Raw genomic sequence first — 17,988 nt, forward strand, 5'->3', positions numbered from 1 at the left:
ATCTTCATCTCATGCTCTCTCTATATCCTTAGACTCTACGTCAGATGCCAAGTTACGCCCTAATGTCGTTATAGAACAGAGTAGAGACGAAGCAGAACCTCATCATCGTTCAAATGGGAGTTTCAGTGGTCAGCCGCAGATGCAAAAAAGCAGTCCACTTGGCACCAATGCACCTGTCAACTTGAGTGGGCCATCTACACCGCCCAGGAGGGCGTATTTTGTTGCCAACGCCAATGTCGTACAATCACCACCACCTGCATATCATGCAGGCAACGTGGCTTCTCAAGACGGCTACATTGCGGAAAAGAACGAACAAACAGACGAGAGCTGTAACGAGGTTGAAGGTGACTCATACTCCGATAGCGGTTCACACAGGCATCACACTAGCCCTCCGAACTACGATAGGAATGTTCCATCCATTATTCCGCTTACACCGCTCACTTTGCCCGATATCGGCTCAGGTTTGGGTTTGGGCAATCTTGGGTTTGATTTCGACCTAACTCTTTCGGACGGACGGGGCGATAGCTCATCAAATTCTCTACAACTACCCTCAATGTTCGCTGTTCCACCCGTTGTTATTGACGACACCGCGACGAAAAGAACAACAATCACACCCTCATCGATGTCCATTAGCCCTATTTACAGCTCCTATCTTGGTCATGGCTCGTCGTCCCTACTTGCCGCTCCTCTGTTTAGTACTGGTCCACCTGCTTCGCCAACCGATCCCTTCCCTCGATCGCCCTCTCCCCCTCTCACTCCTTTATCTTCACCTCAGTCTGTATCTGTTTCTGAGGATCCCGAACCTCCATTGACAGGCTCCACTGTATCCACAATGACGAGCGTAGGCATGCCCTCCACCTCTACTCACGCATCGGGGCTGTTCAATGAAATTCAAGGAATGCTTGCACCTGGCGGCATGACTTCTACGGAATCTGATTTTCCTGGGAGACAGAAGAAGCAATCGAGGGGAATTAATGGAAAGAATAGGGACAAAGAATTGACTCCGATCGAACGACTGAGGGGTTATAACGGTTTAGATGATGAGGATCACGAGGACGAAGATGATTTTAAGGACGAGGGACAGGATCCCTTAGCTGAAGAGAGATGGACCTCTCCGGCAATCAGCGAGAGTCTCAGTCCAACGCTCCCGCCCCCGAGCCCGGATTTCATACGGCAATATCAGAGCAAAGCACCTGCGTTTCAGACTCAAGGTCAGGGTGAAAAAAGAGAGCACGATGATGATTCCTCTTCCCGGAATCATGACGGGGATGCTACCAGCGATTCATCAACACTTTCACTCAGTGCGAATCACCATAACTTTAGGAACTCCAGTCGCAGTAGTACTTCAACTGTCTCGACACTCTCTGCTGCCACCGTGACCCAAGCAACTCGCGTAACAGCGACAAGCACAGTCATTCAACGTGCTGTAGCCACGAAGATTACAGTCGGGGTACCGGGTTCAGGCCCTTTATCCTTGCCCACTCAATATCAGTTGCAGAATCCGCTTCGATCGGCTCCTCCTTCTTTGCCGTCTCCCCCAGTGTCTCTTCAGCAGCCTCAACTGCCATTCATGGTCCCTGCTTCTCCCCAAAGCTCTATATTTGGGGGCAGTGAAGAAGAGGAAGCGTCAGCATCTTCGTCGCGAATGTCTGGGAGTACCAGTACCAGTACATCTTCGTCGCTTTCTCCTAAGACTGACACTCAAACGGAAGATGATGAGGATGGAATAGGGCTGGTTTATTACTTGGATAGTCCGCTCCCAACACAGACAGTGTTTGACCGGACTACAACACAAGTACACAAACCTGAGTCGGTAATAGGCGTACCTCACGAACAGCATCGGCTCCCCACATCTAGGTCGGATACTTTCGGAGTCTATCCTGACGAGGAGGACTCATATGATACACTAGAAGGCAATGAAGATCAGGCACTCATTACCGAAAAAGCAGAGCAGAAAACTCTTTCTCCAATATCATCGCGAAGCACTGGAAATTCTGATTCTTGCCTCCCTTCAATGACATCAGCTCCCGTCCGACCCTCGATTCTCATAAGCAACAACACAAACATGACGCTCGGTGGTCCGTTCACAGCCCCTCCTATCCCCGGCTCGTCGCCTTTCTCTAGTGTCACGCCGATCACACCTAATCAACGTTATCGCGGCTGGCTTTCCGAGATCGTCAAACCCTTGGAGGAGTTTATCGATGAACCTATTGATCCACGAGACTACTACCTCGACTTAACAGAGGTCGCCGAAGGGGAGAGTGGTTCTGTGTATGCTGCACGTATATCCGATAATGCCAATCTTGCCCGACTTTCCAAACTCCCACCGCTAATCAAAGCACGAGATGTCGAGGGTCAAGCCAACGGAGAGACCATGTTCGTTGCGATTAAGACTGTGCCCATATTGCCTTCCGGCTCAGCGAAACTTGACGAATTGAGGAAGGAACTGAATATGATCAGAGGAATAATGCACGGGAACATATTGGCAATGCATGCATTATATGTGGATTCAGTGGAAGACTCTTTATGGATTCGTATGGAGTTGATGGAGAGAAGCTTAGCCGATGTTGTGGTTCTATGTGAGGAAGGCTTGGTGTTGCAGGAAAGAGTCATTGCACGGTTTACACATGATGTATGTCTCCATTACTGTCAACAAGGGTATCAGAAACTAACTTTTGTTGCCACTGACAGACGCTAGAGGCGCTACAATTTTTGCGCACACATAATATAGCCCACCGCGACATTCGTTCTGATAATCTACTCTTAAACAGTCAGGGAATGCTAAAACTCAGTATGTCAATTGGAAATTTTCAAAGGAACATCTAATGACCAGGCTGTTGAAGCTGACTTTTCAAATGCTGTTAAAGTCAGCACAAACTCGCCCATTGTCCATGACACGGTGGGCATTTTGTACTGGCAGGTATGTTTCTCTCTCGAAATTCCGGTTCCTTTCCCTGCCGCATGGTAAATTGATTTACTTTTTCTTAGGCACCCGAAGTACGGGCAGGACCTTACAATGCGCTCAAGATCGACATTTGGTCTGTTGGCGCGACGGTGTGGGAGCTGGCTCAAGCAGCACCCCCCTTTGCAGATTCAACGGATCCCCCCACCGATAGATGGCCTAAGCTCAGCAAGCCCGAGATATTTTCCCCCGCCTTCCACGAATTTTTGCGTTTATGTTCAGAACCGGCCTCGTCTCGTCCGGATGCCCAGGAATTACTTAAGGTAAGAGGCCTTCTCATTGCGTTTGGGTATTGTAATCAATGATTTGCCTTCAGAATTCATTCGTCAACAACACCTGTGGGCGTCCGGTCGTTAGACAATTATTACAGCAATGCACCGCCGTCGAAAAACTGGTCTCACAACGTCAAGAACTCGAGGAAGAAGATGAACAAGCTACCTTAATGATATCATGATATACCGACGATTATGGATACCCAAATGCATCTACCTATAATTTATCTGTTCCTTCTCTTTCTGCTTAATATTTTCAAACTCTCATTGCATCTCATTGCTTATTTGCTTATTTAGCTCAATGGACTGTACTTCAATATGCATATGACATCAACCACTCTTGATTCCCTTTCGCAAAAGGATTTTACTTATCTCTTATTTTTTCAGCTGGTGTACCATATTTGCTTTGATATTCGGATTTTTGGAGGCGTGGACTTCGGACGACGCATACATTTGTGAAATTGTTAGAATTTCTGGTCCACTACTACTCAAGGTGAATTTTCCCTACCTACTAGACATCAGTGACTTGTCCTGTTTGCTGCAAAAATTCCAACAACAAGCAACGGCCCTTTTTATAGTCCAGAGAGTAACCAAATTGAAGAGAGTTGGTGTTGGTTAAGTCATATCCTTTGGCAGAGGCCTTGCTTTTGATCTGTTCACGCATAGTGGGTTTGGCTCGTACTGTAGAAGGATCTAACACAAAAAGCCAGTTGTAATAATCGTAGGCAAGCTTGAGATTGCCATCGTTTGATTCGTGGTATTCAGCGACGCTGTATACACAGGTGATGTACTGTTCGGCGAGATTGTCGCGCGGTGGTCTAAGGTTTACGCCAAATACTGCAAAAAAAAATTAAGTACTCGTGTTATGAGCGTCCTGATAAATTGTCTTACATTCGTCATCACAGATTTTGATAAATTTGAGCTCTTGAGCAAGCGTTTCTTCCTTGTCACCTACAAGCCGTGCAAGCTTGACAATCTTGGCACGAATGACAATCTTTCGGTTCGAAGGTACGGAAGCCTTTGAAAGTTCTATAGCACGTTCGAGGGCGAAGATGCTGTCGCGATGCCTGATAAATAACTTGATTAACAGACGTTGAACTCTGCGCGTCTCTTAAGACTCACTTTGCGAGTTGTTCGTAGCAGCTTCCGAGACCTTCCCAGATATAAGATTCGCATGGCCTAGAATGGGCAAATGAATGATTTGTTGTGAAAGGTAAGAGTGCCACTGACCTCAATTTCATGGCCTGTTGGTAATAGAAAAGCCCATACTGTGGCATTCCCATAGCATCATACGCTGCACCAAGTCCCGCCCAAGGTCGTGAGTCTTTCTTGTTGACATCTTTTGTAATAAAATTGAGTGCGAGATCCTCGTTCAGCAGTATTCGTCATCACCTATCGCTTTTCTGAACGATTCGATGGCAGCTGGGTAATTGGCCAATTCATGATATTCAAGACCCATCAATATCCAAGCTGTTAAACACGTCCGATCTAGATGCGTAGCTCGTCGGAAATACTTTACAGCTTTGTCTCGTTCGCTTCGCAGAGAATAGTGATTCCCTACATGTATAAGCTTCAATCATTCGTCGATAGTTCAGTACGATAAAGTTCTATACCGACTATGCAGCAAACTTCGGGGCGGTTCTTGTCTATGAGCAGAAACTTTTCTGCCAATGCAGTAAGTTTTTCTCTGCTTCCACGAAGATGAAGGATATTTGAATAAACGTCCAAGTCTTCAATCCGATCTGGGTGTAGTGTGAACATCTTCTCAAATTGAGTCTCGGCTTTGGTAAGCTCTGCGAGCTTATATTCGTGAGTGCCAATGAACAAGCCGACGTACCAACTTACCAAGGGTGTCATACAGCGCTCTTCCTCGCTGTCCCATCAACCACAAATTGTCAGGAAAATAATCTGTACCGAGAAGCCTGTCGCAAAGTTGCAGCTCTACGTCTGTAGCGGTATGTAGTTCGTTCATGATTTTGATTTGGAACATCTGTGGTAATGGATGATCCAGTGGGAGGTCGATGTTGGTGAGCGCATCAGTCAACTGCTGAACGGAGTGAGTGTCGGTGCCGCCGAAGGAATACATGACATACTGCTTTTGAAGAGTCAAGACATTGCCCGAGTAATGTCCATGCAGCCCAATTCCAGGGATTTATTGAAATTGCATGATAGAGGAGGTCGAGAGCCTCCGGTATTCGCGACAAACGATAAAGGAATAGCGCTTCGCTATCAGTGCAAAGTTGGAGAGAGATCTTCGAAACACGATGATACGAACGCACAGGAATTGAAGCCAAGGATCAGTGGAGTTCTTTACGGAGTCCAGTAGATCGTTAATTTCTGTGTTTACAGGGAGAGGTGGTTGATGCCGCGTGTCTAATGACGGCAGCTATAAGTAGCATTCGCGGAAGGAGAGAAGAATAGATACTATCTGTTTTGTGCCAGTCATGCAAAGCTTTTTTCTCACTTGTCTTTCAGAGATCAGCAATCCATCGTAAGAAGACATAGGTTCAGACGTACAATGAAGCGACAATACACAGAAATGAACCGCGCCTTTGCACTCGTATGACCCTGCAAAAAGTACATGGCCCGATGATACTGACGCGCTTCCATGCATTTTCGAGCTACGTCCAAGACATCTGCATCCTGTTCTTCTGCGTCCAGCTCCTCCCTGTTACGCCAGTTTGGTTGATCATCAAGTTCTTCTGAGATGTTCATGGAAACAGAGCTCATATCTGCAGCCGAGCCTGTATTCCGCTTGAATGCAGGAATCGAGAGTAAAAGTTCGGATAGCCTGAAGCCTGCCTTTCATCAATGATCCACGGACACTATGGAAGTAGAACACACCATTTGGAAGCAACGATCAGGCCTCGGTCGGTAGTGTCTTTCAAGCATCTTCGAATCTCCGCGATTATTTGAGCGTCCACTTGCGAAATTATATGCATTATCGTAGTCAAAGAATAAGATTCAGAATTTTCAATCAAATAAGCGCCGAGACCCATTGGATAGACCAAGAGTTTTCTTTTACATCGTCAATTACGAGAAACTTGCAAGGGCGAATTCGATGATATATGTAGGACGTGCATTAACAGGGGTATAGCTAATTAGGATTATGTGTAATGAAGGATCCGGATGATGAGGCCCACAAATGCAGTGATGGTATGATACAATGGAACCAGAAAAAAACAACAGCCCGGAGATGATATTCAAGCGTGAAAGAAAGTGGGTCAAAAGAGTGGTGTTGAAAAGCAAGGGGTCCTTGGATGCAAAAGAGGAGTTCCGTAGAAGGTAGGTAGGATCCGGCCAAGATATTGAGTATGAGTCTCTACTCGTAATGAAATGTACCTGTGAGGACAACAAACAATTATTTTTTGACAGGGTCAATCCCTGCCAATAGTGCCCTTGAACGACCCCCGTACGACTCCTCGATATTGCCCGTCGTAGATTGATCTGCTTCTTCGTTTTGGTCTAGGATCTGAGCAATCGAAGGAGGTCGACCTTTTTTCAAATTTCGGATATATGCCTCCGACGGAGTCAATCTAGATCCCGGCGTTACCGAAGGTATCGAACTGCTCAAAGTTGATTTACTGAAGGTAGAAGGTTGCCCGGTGGGTTTAAACGAAGATTTCGATAACTTTCGCTCTCGCTTGTGATCTTCCTTGTCCAAAGAGAACGTAACATGACTTTCCTTCGAATCGCTGACAAGACGAGATTCGGGAATTGGATTTAATATTTGCAAAGGAGGGAAAGTAATCGAAGTTGGACTCTGATTGGGTGAAATCGAGGAAGAGGAAGCGACAGTGAAAGAAGACGACGCCGACGAGCGTTTACGTGGATATGAAGTATCAAAGGCATGCCCTGATGCATCCATTCCTGCCCCAGATCCTGGTTGTCTGGGAGACATCAAGCGCGCGGCAGGTAATGATTTGTTCACACTTTCCACTAATTTCAACTTCCTCATGGTCCGTTTTGGCCTGATTGTAGCCATCTGTGTCTCGTCTTCAGCCCCCGATGTGCCTGAGCCCCATTCTGAAGTAGAAGTAGGATAGGATTCTGAATCCTCGCTCTGAAGAAGCCTATTTATGGGGAGCCTCACAGATGAAGAAGGAGTGGGTATGCTGCTTCGTACAGATGAATCGTCGCTTCGCTCTTTTTCCATTTCCAGAAGACTTGGAGTTCGAGAGCCGGACTGGAGTGAGGTATTCGTTTTAGTATCGCTTGAAGAAGTATTATGCGCGGGGGTATTTTTCACCAGCCAGGCAAGTCCCTGGATCTCTTTATCTCTTCTTATACCTTCCCTTTCCAGCTCTGCTACTTTTCCCTCCCATGCTCTCTTTTCGGTGGCATGCGTCTCTGTCATTCGGAGAAGACAACCAGAAAGTTCTTCAAACTGCTGATTGCGATACCGGAGAGCTTTGCGGAGCTCTTCAATCGAGGCAGTGTCGACATCGATCTGCAGCATTTTCAAGTTAGGGAAAGTTTTAGTTGGAGTTGGCGTGGAAGAAGCTGAGGAGGAAGAGGAGGAATTTCTGTCTGTACCATGGGTTTGAATAGTAGAATCTCTGGAAAGTGACGACGACTTTCCGAGAGCTTTGACTGTAGTGGTGTTTTGTTTCAAAGTTGAATTAGCTCTCGAGGAGCCAGAAGATCGTTCTGGGACTGATGAGTTGCGGCTGGAAGCAATAGTATGTGCGCGCTGTCGAAAAGCCTGCGTTTGTGAAAGCGATGAGATTTCATCTGATGAAGGAGTGGCAGGAAGTGGTATAGATGGAGGTTTGGATGGTAGTGTGATTCTGGAGCTCTTCGATTTTGTTGTACTTCGGACAGAGTGCGAAGAAATCAGAGAGCGGTGCTTATCCAAGGCCGTGACGCTTCTGAATGAAACTGGCATAGACATCGCCGACCTTATTGACATGGCCTCTGACTCATCTGCTGTGTCAATATCGATGCCCTGCTGCAGGTCGGAGTTCGCATTCCGCCTAGAAGGCAGTGCGCTGAAAGAGGAAACTGAAGTTCCGCTGAAAGACGCGCGATCGGAATCACCCGCTAAGCTTCTAGAAAGCTTTTGTACCTTCGACCCTTTTCGACGAATGGAACTAGCCGTGGTATCATCAGCGGTCTGAGTAGGTATGGCAGAAGAGGCGGGCGCGTGCGCGAGCATCGAAATTGTGTGAGGGGTAGGAGAGAGTGGAGAAGTATCGTTGTGCAGAGAGGAACGGGAAAGATATGTTCCCATCGACCCAGTGTCTATCGGCACAGACTTCACTATATGCCGTGGCTTGGTAAAAAGATCATTATATTCTTCCATGTTATCGAGATCATCGACAGGAGGACGGGAAACAGTGATAGTTGGTTGTGGACGAAGTTCCTCCTGAGCTTGACTGGCCCGTGGAGTGGTCGAGCGACTAATGCGAGAGATATTTGACTCAATGGACGGAGACCGAGCTCCCAAGCTCGGAGGAACCAAACTGTCCGACGTATAGTCAGACAGTTCTTCATGCGACTTTTTTGCAGAACGCTGAGATTTGCGGCTCTGCAGACGTAGGCCACCCTTAGAGGGAACAAAATGTGCAGCAATCTTCGATCCAAAACTGGTGGAGGTTGCAGCAGTTTTCAGGGATTGCTGTGATGTGGAGGCATGCGGGAGTGAGGTACTGTGTCTGGAACGATACGTTAGAGAAAGTCCGCGGACAATACGATGGAACGAAGCGATGAACAATGCCCATACAAAGTCTGATAATTCAAGGGAAAATGTATAACAGGAAACTGCAAAAATAGAACTCACTGTTCTGGCGCCGATCTATAGTTAGACCCCGCTGTCGCGACAGACGCTCTACTCTCTTTGGTGGCGTCCGACAATGAGGTGTCAACATCTGCGTCTGAGTGAATAGACTTTTTCCTTGACCTTCCAATGAATGGAATCCTTGAAGATCTTTTTTTCGAAGGGGAGGCCGAGGAAGATGAGAGACGGTTGACCTCAGGGACTGGTAATGGGGGTTCACTACTGCTGCCTGTGCTGGGTGTGCTGCTAGGACCGCTGGAAGAACCACGGAAAAAGTCCGTCAAGTCAGACGTCTTCAACTGAAGTCTTTTAGTGGGCGTCGAGCCAGACATTCAAGTCAAAACAGAGAACGAAGAGTGAGCGACTGAGGAAACGATTGATATGCCGAATAAACGAAAAGATGGATGAAGCAAGTAACCTTCAAAGTTCAAGATGTCCTTCGAAGGGTGCCGTATAGAGAAGTAGCATATGCAGTAAGATGGTACGAAGTGAAATGAAGAAATTATAAACCTGCAAACCTTAATTTCCCGTACTCAATTTCGCGCTCTTCTTCGAAACTTCTTGTTTGGATTTTTCTCGGATTTTTGTACACATATTATTGCTGTGTGTAAGCGAGATTTCGGAAGTTGCGATCTGGGCGCTTATGGGTAAGCGGCGTTTGAATTTTATAGACTCCGGGACATGCTTCGGGCCGGAAATGTCACTCCTCACAGACAACCTATGTAAAGTACATTGGCAAAACCTACAGTGAGCTGCAATGGGGCGCAATTCGGCAAACGTTGCCAAACGTCGGTACTCATTACTCTCCTCCTCATTATATGCTCGTCGATGCTCGACGGCGACGGAATTGAAGTAATAATAAGTATACAAACTTCATTAAACCTTCATCAGGGTCGATCTTGACAATAGTTGCTGGATTTTGATCCAATAATTATACCGGTAATTCTCTTGTTTCCTTCTTCAAGGTCGTCATGATCTACATGATTTCCATTCTTTTTTGGCTACTCCCCGGGACAAGCTAGTCATGTGCTTGAATCTGTAGGTCAGTTGCCTTGTGGCTCTCCCATATGCATGATCTTGTAGACTAGTGCTCGAAGGTACAAGACCGCGACAAGCACTGTTCCCCCAATTCGTCAAGATGTTGCTGAAAAGTTGACAAGCCCGAAGTCGCACTCAATTGCCATTCAAAATATTTCTACAAACAATCAAAGCGAGACTTCGTTTACTTGGTTGCTCTAAAGTGTGATGCAACATATTGTTTCTCATTAAAACAAAACAAGTCGTTGAAGGCTGGTTGAGATACAGAAGGATCAAAATCGATGGAACTATTTCGACTCTCTTTGTTCAGCTGTACATTTCGGTAAGCAAAAACAGCGGTCTCCGTGAACGCTCAATGCATATTCCGGGCACACCTAAAAGGAGTATTGCGACGGTCACCGCTGAAGTCCTCCCATTGAAATACAGTATTACTTAAAAGAAAAAGGTCTACCGTCTTGGAAAAACCTTGGACTAGGAGACTGCTAGGAGGCATGATTCCCGTGATTCTCTGCGTCCTTAACTGTACTTCTTTTCGGAGAAGTTCAGAACCTTCCGTGAGTATAACTTTACATGAAGATGTTGCATATGAGGACGAACCTTGTCATGAATTCTACATTTGGGTGCGCAATAGTACCGGCTATTTGGCGTGATCACACTACATGTCGAGTCTCGACTCTCGAATGCGGGAATCCTCAAGAAATTTGAGGGCCCCACGTAGACCAAGATTTAAGACCCAGTCCTACACTGGTCCTACACTGCAAGCTACTGCAAGGACAGGGAAAGGCTCGGTATTTTTATATCCTTAGTACACCAACCACTCCCTATCAATTCAAAATTTGTCTGAAGTACCACACGGGTTCGATTTTTTTTTGCCTGCGGTGTTCGTGAGTACCAGGTGAGTACTATATAATCGTGGCGCCCATATCCTGCTCATATTGTCGACAGCTCTCGCTTTATTTTGAGTATATGAAATCAAACAATTGGTGGCTTTCAATTTAAGAACATACCATGCATACATACATATCGTGAAAGGAAATAATTCCATCGATATTGTCCGAAAAAGAACAAAAAAAGGTAGAACATAACATGTGTTTTTGGAAAGATACCAGAAGATACCATTGGCAGTGCATCATTCTGAATGTTTTTCGGAGCTGTCTTGTCAGCTTAATATGATGGCCGCCACTGTAGGGGTGATGCTGGGTAATGTGGCCTTCATCTTGTGGCCTTCATCTTGTGTGCCTATGTACAATCAGCTTTGTGAAATAAATCAAATTGTCGAGTATGTCTCAATTGGATCCAAGTTGAGATGCCCATGAATATTTAGCGCTTGTTCAGTGCGCATGGTGGATCATCGCAGAAAAAATACATACACACATACTGTCCGTGCGGAATGTAGAAAACCCCCATGTCCACTATTCATTAGTATTAACTACTATGCGAGGAACGTATTTTGTACTGTTTCCCTTCGAGATACACGTCTGGATCAAGCAAGTCCCACCGGGGTAAAGGAGACCTTCGAGGCAATGGCGCATTACCCCGGAAAGGTCTGGCTGGAGAGACGCGTGAGGGCGGATTTGCCGACACTCGGTGAGCTCCGTTGAAGTTATTAATTTGCAGAGGTGCTGGTATCCTTCGAGTCGTAAATTTAGGCTGTTCGATGCCCGCCTTGACAGATGGCTGAGATGGTTTGCGGCCTTGAGACATGCTATTCTCCCGCTCGGTCCGTAGGTTGTCAAGCACAGCCGAAAGGCCATCAAATTCCTATATGTTCAACCAGTTAAACTGAAAGAAGACGGACTGACGGTGGCCATCAACTCTGAATTACACTGACCTCAGATTCTGTCGTCATGTTCTTGCAAATTGTAGGGGGTAAGGGTCGTTTAGCATTACGGCGGTACGAGGGAGCCCTTTCGATGACTATTTCGGAAGGCAAACTGGGCAGGAAGTTGATCTCTGATTGGGAGATATCACCATAACCAGTGAGTTCTTGGGATGTGTTTGCAGACGAGGTAGGATCGTTGTCTAAAAGTACTTGGAAGCTTTGAGCAGACTTTGAATCCTGGAGACTATCATGAGTCGTGAATTGAATGAGAGTGATTGGCACAAACCATGACCACGGGCGCGTCAAGCAAAATATCGAATCGATTACTCTGAATCAACTGAAGTGTTGAAGGGATTTTATATCCAGAATTACGGACACCATTGTTCGTCCAGAAAAGCCATCCACGACCTTTGACCTTCAAGCTTCCACGACCACCTGTCGCCCATTGTTCGGTTATCCGATGTGAGCTCGATTAGGAAATAAACTCTTTGTGTAAGCTTTGGCTCATCTCATGACAATGATCGATATGACTAAATAGAATTAAGGACTTTGACCTCGTAGTCTCCCGCCAGTGGAGTGCCAATGGTCGGTCACCCTCTGCCGGTAGACTACCACATAAGTTTTCGGAATTTTGGCCAATGATGTTCATCTCGAGTTCGAGTAATGAAATCGAGAGCCTCTTGATGACTTGTCGTCGACATGTAAATGCTTGTACGAGAGGTGGCCTTCCCAAGAATTATCAAGTTGGTCATCAGTTCAAGTTGGTGTGACTATTGGATCGTTAGACAAAATTTAATATGCATGATAAAATTTCGGTACCTGGACTTCCTGCAACGATATGCCAACCCAGAAGGTCCGAAGTCAAGGAATCAACGTTGTCAGAGACACTGCATGAGTGCGGCATGTAGCGGTCTGTAGCGGTCGAATCGGGCTGTTCCTCAATGGGACCGTACCAGTCAACCTTTCCTCCGAAGCACCTCCAAAAATACCGCAAACATTTCATCCATTTGCTGCCGCAGCTCCCTGGGGATGATGTTTTGCAAATCCGTTTCAGAAACGGGGTTGAAGTATCTCTTATACCATGCCAATACAGCTTCGAGGCCCCAAGTCCGTTGCTTTACGGTGGCGAGAAATTAATTTATTTTAACCCTTGGAAATTTAGGGATACCTTGATGATTTCTGGCAACGCGAAAGTACTGAAGGCTTGGTGAAGACTATCTTTGAATTGTATGAAGGCCGTGAGACTATACACAACCAGAAGTGATGATGTCGGTTTTGCAAAACATTTACTGGAGGTTTTTTTTCGTTTCCTGGCAAATTCAAGACGCTATGAATTTTTCAATGCCTAATTTGAGATCCAGCGCTTCAATTATGAGCGTTAAAGTCCTAGAGCCCATACCTATAAGAGATTTCCGTATGTCGAGAAATTAAACCAACGGTCTTGCAAGTTCAAGTCGAAAGAATAATCACGTACGGTATGATCGATCAATGTATAAGATCTATCCAAGCTTACGCGCTTGCCTAATAAGGAGTATGCCAAAGCGATAGATACGAAGATTATTGGACTTGGTGAAAATTTTCTACGACTAAGATCATTGCTTCGCCCTGGGTTTACATGGTTTTTGTGAGGGAGGGATGTCGGGAGATACAGGCTGATTGGACTTTAACTCCTTCGAGGAAAGAACAATCATCATGAAATTGCTGGCACCGCAAGTCGGAGTATTGCAATCGGCCAATTGCATGACCAGGAATTATTTGAGAGAGTTGAATTACCATCTGACACGAGTGTCGAGTCTCGACTGTGAACCTGCAAATTGCGGTGCACGGACGATAAATGGATAACTCCCGTATCTCAATTGTCGTGTCAAATGACGATAGCATGACAGGATTTTACAGAAGAGCAAGACATCGAGAGTGTCCTTTTCATCTCATTGCGGTTCTTTTCATGCATATGGATTTATGAGTGTTGCTAGTGTTTCGCCTGCCAAAATGTATCACGACTCGCGGATATGTCGGCACTGTCCAAGAATACATTGACGGAGCTTAGAGAAGCGTGCAAGGAGCATGTATTTATCCCCTTCACCTCAAACACGCTATTTTCTGCGCTGTTCAGCTAGATCGTTCACCGCTGTTCATAAGATCGCGTTTAAACTGCGATAGGACAACGATAATGCGCCGATATTTACGGACATTGTAATTCGATGAGTATGCGGAGCAAACCAAGAGTGTGCCATATGGAGCTACAACGAACGGTTACGCCAGGCGACCCAGACAAATATGGAAGAGTATGGAAGTTGAAGCAATTGAAGCAGGGAGGGGCGTGCTGGGGCGTGGTGAGACCACAGGTACATTTTCAATCTGTACGTCAGAGATAGGCTGAATCGCAATCATTGTTTCCGAAGGAATATTGCTGATAAGTCCCTTGGCTCTTGATACCTGCATTGAATTCCAAGAGTTGACATGAATCCTTTAAATCATTGGTGGGTAAAAAAAGCACGAGCAGGAAAGAAAGATATTAGAATAGGATGCGTATCAGCTGTTCAGGAATTGAGTGGTACCAATCGAACAGAAAGTACAATGTCTTGAACCTCAACGTTCAATTTGCTAGCCTGTAAAGAATGCGGCCGTTGCGAGGGGTTGTCATGGTACATACACAGGCGGACAGGCCGCTACCTGCCGCTACTGGCCGACGGTAGAGCGTTCAGCCGAGTATTCAAGCCACAGGGTTGATTGAACAAAGAGGCGTTTCAGGGCGAGAGTGGCGCAGAATAAAGACAGATGAAGACTCGGGATTGAACTACGATCAGTACTGAGTAGACAGTAGAGAGAGAGATGAGATGTAGAGAGTGGACATTGCATGTTCCAAGAAGGGTCCCCGGCTTGTTCTGGAGCTGAGATCGAAGTACTAGATATGTGTTGGGAAGGGGTTTTGGACCAATACCATGAATGCAGCACGTTGACGGATGCTATGTTGCTTGTGCTCAAATAGTCAGTGGTCAGGTCTGACACCAACTAGAACTTGGGAAAGGCTGGTATTGAAGGATAACAAGTCGCAAATGACACGAGTAATTAATCTTGTATGTACTTACCGACTGGATGGCTATCGCTGTCACTGCGAATGGTAAAAATTAGAAAACTCGGAAAATAGCTCACAGAGATCCCAGTCACGGGCCTCGTCGACCTATTGGAAGTCTGATATGAACGAGGATGGAACGAGGATCTGGCAAAGAAAACGTCAATAGGAAGTATGATTACTAGGGATAAAGGATGGCCTCCGAAGTGAAATCAGACAATGTTCGTGGTATGGGTGTGTACGAACGGATCCAAACGTTAATCATGATCACTATTTTGCAGAGTCCAGAAAGCTCCACAGAGTGAGTACAACAACTTGAAGGATCAATTGATTTGATTGTGCTCGGCGATGGCCAGATAATACCGCGCGATAGGGGAACGATACTGCAAGGTACACGGCACACTTTTCGAAGCTTTTCGAAGGATATCAGAGCTGACTGCAGAATCACCGAGAAGTTCTCAGTCAATGACCTTGTGTGCTATAGTTGTAATGGAGAGTAGCTTGCTGCGTTCTGTGCCGACTGTCTGAGGTAGTAAATGGTAGTGAATAAAAGAAGTTCAGAAGAGTCGACGGAAATACGGACGGAGTTTGGCGGACTTGGAGTCCGAGTAGGTCCGAGTTTTAAAAGCTTAAGTAGCACGTGGCGAACTCTTCCCTCCTCCTCGATGTAACAATTAGGTGACCTGAAGTTGCGGTTTGTTGTACAGATAAGTTCTGGATGTCGGAAATTGTCACGAAAACGCTCGAACTATGCCATGGGGAACGTGCCGACATTCCGAGAAATCGCCTTTTCTTACTGTTTCAGCACTATGAATTAGCATGTTTTCTGTTCAATGACGTTCTTGAATCGTTTCGGTGTGGCAACCGGTGATTCCGGTAGCTGAAATTGATGTACTTGTCCCCGGTTTTAAGCCGTCAAAACGGGACTAAATCATTTCGGATTGGTGTTTTGACTTGTACCTTTTTTGGCCCTTGCCACGAGATTACTATAGATCTCCTTATTTGAGGATCTCTTAAAGGTTTGTGTTGCTTCTTCTGGTTCGTCTATGTAATGCCCAACTCTGCGCGCGCCATCCCGACTCCCATCCCGCTAACTCGATGGCAAATCCGTCCAGATCTTCCGCTGGCCGCTCCTCTTCGGCAGTAGATTCCCCGCGCGCCCCGTTGGCAACGTTCCAGACGTCACTGCCATCTATCCGTCAGCTTCATCCTTACCTCCCTCCATCGGGAGGTATGTCCCAGCAGTCACAACATGGAGAATCGTCACATATCGCGCATCCTGCATATCATCCGAGTGCAACACCACAGTTCGAAAGCAATGCCTATGAGCACGCTATAGATTCCGAAAACGAAGATGCCGATACTCAAGGTCCACCCAAAAAGAAACGGCGACGACAAGCTCTTAGTTGTACTGGTTCGTTCCCCTCAACATTCTATTAATTTGTTCTGTTCAAATATCATATACTATGAAGAATGTAAACGGCGCAAGATAAAGTGCGACAGGTGCGTTTGCAGAGTTTCAGTTAAGTTCTGACTTTTGATATTTGGGTATTCTTCACGATAGAAATCAACCTTGCGCTCCCTGCACGCGCAGAGGAGAACAAGCTAAATGTCAATGGCATGTTGTGGAGCCTGTGTACGTCCGTATTATTCGACTTCATTCTATACCCGTCGTTCATTCCGCTCCACTCCATCGTCAACAAATTCCTGTTTCATAAAATTGAATTTCTCGCTGCCGTTTCATCCCGATGCAGTCGACTAATGCCACGTTCTGCTCCTTCCCCTTCTTCCTCCAGCGAGAAGTATGTGAGCCGTGCAGAGTACGACGAGTTGAAAATGCGCTTCGATCACCTCGAAAACACTGTTCATCGTTTCATAGCCGCGAATTCAGGAATAATTAGTGAGACTAACTCCTTCGGCAGTGCTACTAGTGCACACTTATCCTCAGAATCAGGGTCAGTTGGGGCTCCGGCGGCAGTGGGCAGTGCTCAACATGTCACCGGGACTCCAATAGCGGGACCGGATTATCCAGTTCCATCTACGGGATATGGCATAGCAGGAACAATCGGCAATGAGCCTGTGCCTGCGACCCGTTCACCATCCCCGTCTTCCCAGAACATTGCTACCACATCTCGTTTCAACCTACTAACGCATCATTCAAACGCGTCTTCGCATTCGATGTCCTCTCGGAAATTTTCAATCCCTCAGCAACCCAACACCACTTCAACATATGAATTTGAATCTGCCACCCATCATCAGCAGGTACAACAGGGACTTTTGGGTATGTTGCCCTGGTTTTAACCCGGATATACTCCTATTCTGACAGTCTTTCTTTGCCCTTTGGTCTAGCTTCATCGTCTACCCCTCAGTTTTCTTCCCGTCGGTCACAGACACACGCTCGTCAGAGCTCTCGAAGCTCCGTTGGATCTACAGGCTCCCATGGCTCTATGCGTTCCCCGATGATCCCTCAAGGTGGTGGTACACCCAAAGCCAACAGTCCTACATTACAATCTCGTATCCCCCCAAATGAATCTCCTTCAATGACTGTGTCTTCGCCATCATTAATCAAAAAATCCCCCTTGTCACTGGCATCGATCACTTCTCCTTATGACAGCGAGCCGGGACTCTCAAGTCGCGCTGGTGCCTTGCCATCGGAAGTGCTCAAGTCGGCACACCCAATCTCTACACAGAGAAGACTTACCGTTTCTCCTACTTCAAACCAGTCAAAAAACTTCTGCGCGCAGACGCTCAGGCCGGGCGAACGTCTGCGCTACCCCACTCTCTCCATTCCAATCCGCCACAAGCCCTGCGCAATCCTTCCACACAGCCCTCTCTCTCTGCTTATGCTTCACATCCTTACGACACATTTATTTATCCACCATTTCCTTCTAGCTCAACACAGAGTAATCGCGGCGCTGTCGGCCGTGAGATCGATCCAACTGACAGCAACGTTGATGCCTCAAGGCCGAATAGAGGAAGGTTCAGCCATCTTCCATCATCTACGGTCACCGTACCGTCAACCGATATTTCACTACTTCATAG

At 46.5% G+C, this 17,988-nt stretch overlaps 5 protein-coding genes across 5 annotated transcripts; 2 read left to right on the forward strand and 3 right to left on the reverse strand.

Moving 5' to 3' along the window:
* Window positions 1-2,065: 2,065 nt before the first annotated feature.
* C8R40DRAFT_1034100 (kinase-like protein) lies at window positions 2,066-3,416 on the forward strand (the record flags this gene model as incomplete). The annotated part of the gene is made up of 5 exons (XM_046223396.1): window positions 2,066-2,632; window positions 2,692-2,791; window positions 2,844-2,920; window positions 2,989-3,225; window positions 3,279-3,416. 5 exons carry the CDS (start codon window positions 2,066-2,068, stop codon window positions 3,414-3,416), a joined length of 1,119 nt encoding a protein of 372 aa, XP_046091594.1.
* A 936-nt stretch (window positions 3,417-4,352) lies between these two features.
* Window positions 4,353-6,176, reverse strand: C8R40DRAFT_1032869 (uncharacterized protein; the record flags this gene model as incomplete). Its single annotated transcript, XM_046223292.1, has 10 exons — window positions 4,353-4,413; window positions 4,465-4,573; window positions 4,627-4,791; window positions 4,848-5,027; window positions 5,080-5,278; window positions 5,328-5,460; window positions 5,514-5,607; window positions 5,660-5,702; window positions 5,752-6,036; window positions 6,075-6,176. The coding sequence occupies 10 exons, from the start codon at window positions 6,174-6,176 to the stop codon at window positions 4,353-4,355; spliced, it is 1,371 nt and encodes a 456-aa protein (XP_046091595.1).
* A 419-nt stretch (window positions 6,177-6,595) lies between these two features.
* Window positions 6,596-9,345, reverse strand: C8R40DRAFT_1165467 (uncharacterized protein; the record flags this gene model as incomplete). Its single annotated transcript, XM_046230692.1, has 2 exons — window positions 6,596-8,891; window positions 9,017-9,345. 2 exons carry the CDS (start codon window positions 9,343-9,345, stop codon window positions 6,596-6,598), a joined length of 2,625 nt encoding a protein of 874 aa, XP_046091596.1.
* A 1,941-nt stretch (window positions 9,346-11,286) lies between these two features.
* Window positions 11,287-12,494, reverse strand: C8R40DRAFT_257981 (uncharacterized protein). Its single transcript, XM_046234510.1, has 4 exons — window positions 12,382-12,494; window positions 12,160-12,320; window positions 11,883-12,110; window positions 11,287-11,812 (listed from the first exon to the last, which is right to left on the reverse strand). Exons 2-4 carry the CDS (start codon window positions 12,160-12,162, stop codon window positions 11,477-11,479), a joined length of 567 nt encoding a protein of 188 aa, XP_046091597.1. The 5' UTR covers window positions 12,163-12,320; window positions 12,382-12,494; the 3' UTR covers window positions 11,287-11,476.
* Window positions 12,495-15,594: 3,100 nt separating this feature from the next.
* Window positions 15,595-17,476, forward strand: C8R40DRAFT_1192180 (uncharacterized protein; the record flags this gene model as incomplete). Its single annotated transcript, XM_046233060.1, has 5 exons — window positions 15,595-16,360; window positions 16,419-16,449; window positions 16,511-16,582; window positions 16,701-17,208; window positions 17,273-17,476. Exons 1-5 carry the CDS (start codon window positions 16,045-16,047, stop codon window positions 17,474-17,476), a joined length of 1,131 nt encoding a protein of 376 aa, XP_046091598.1. The 5' UTR covers window positions 15,595-16,044.
* Window positions 17,477-17,988: the final 512 nt, after the last annotated feature.

The sequence above is a fragment of the Lentinula edodes genome (assembly GCF_021015755.1).
Source record: "Lentinula edodes strain Le(Bin) 0899 ss11 chromosome Unknown C8R40scaffold_2, whole genome shotgun sequence".
NCBI lineage: Eukaryota > Fungi > Basidiomycota > Agaricomycetes > Agaricales > Omphalotaceae > Lentinula > Lentinula edodes.

What these genes read in the sequence shown, in the direction of transcription:
- C8R40DRAFT_257981 (XM_046234510.1), bottom strand. An exon ending in ACATGACGACAGAATCTGAG is followed by an intron (nt 11,813 to 11,882) that starts GTCAGTGTAATT and finishes TTGAACATATAG; the next exon opens with GAATTTGATGGCCTTTCGGC.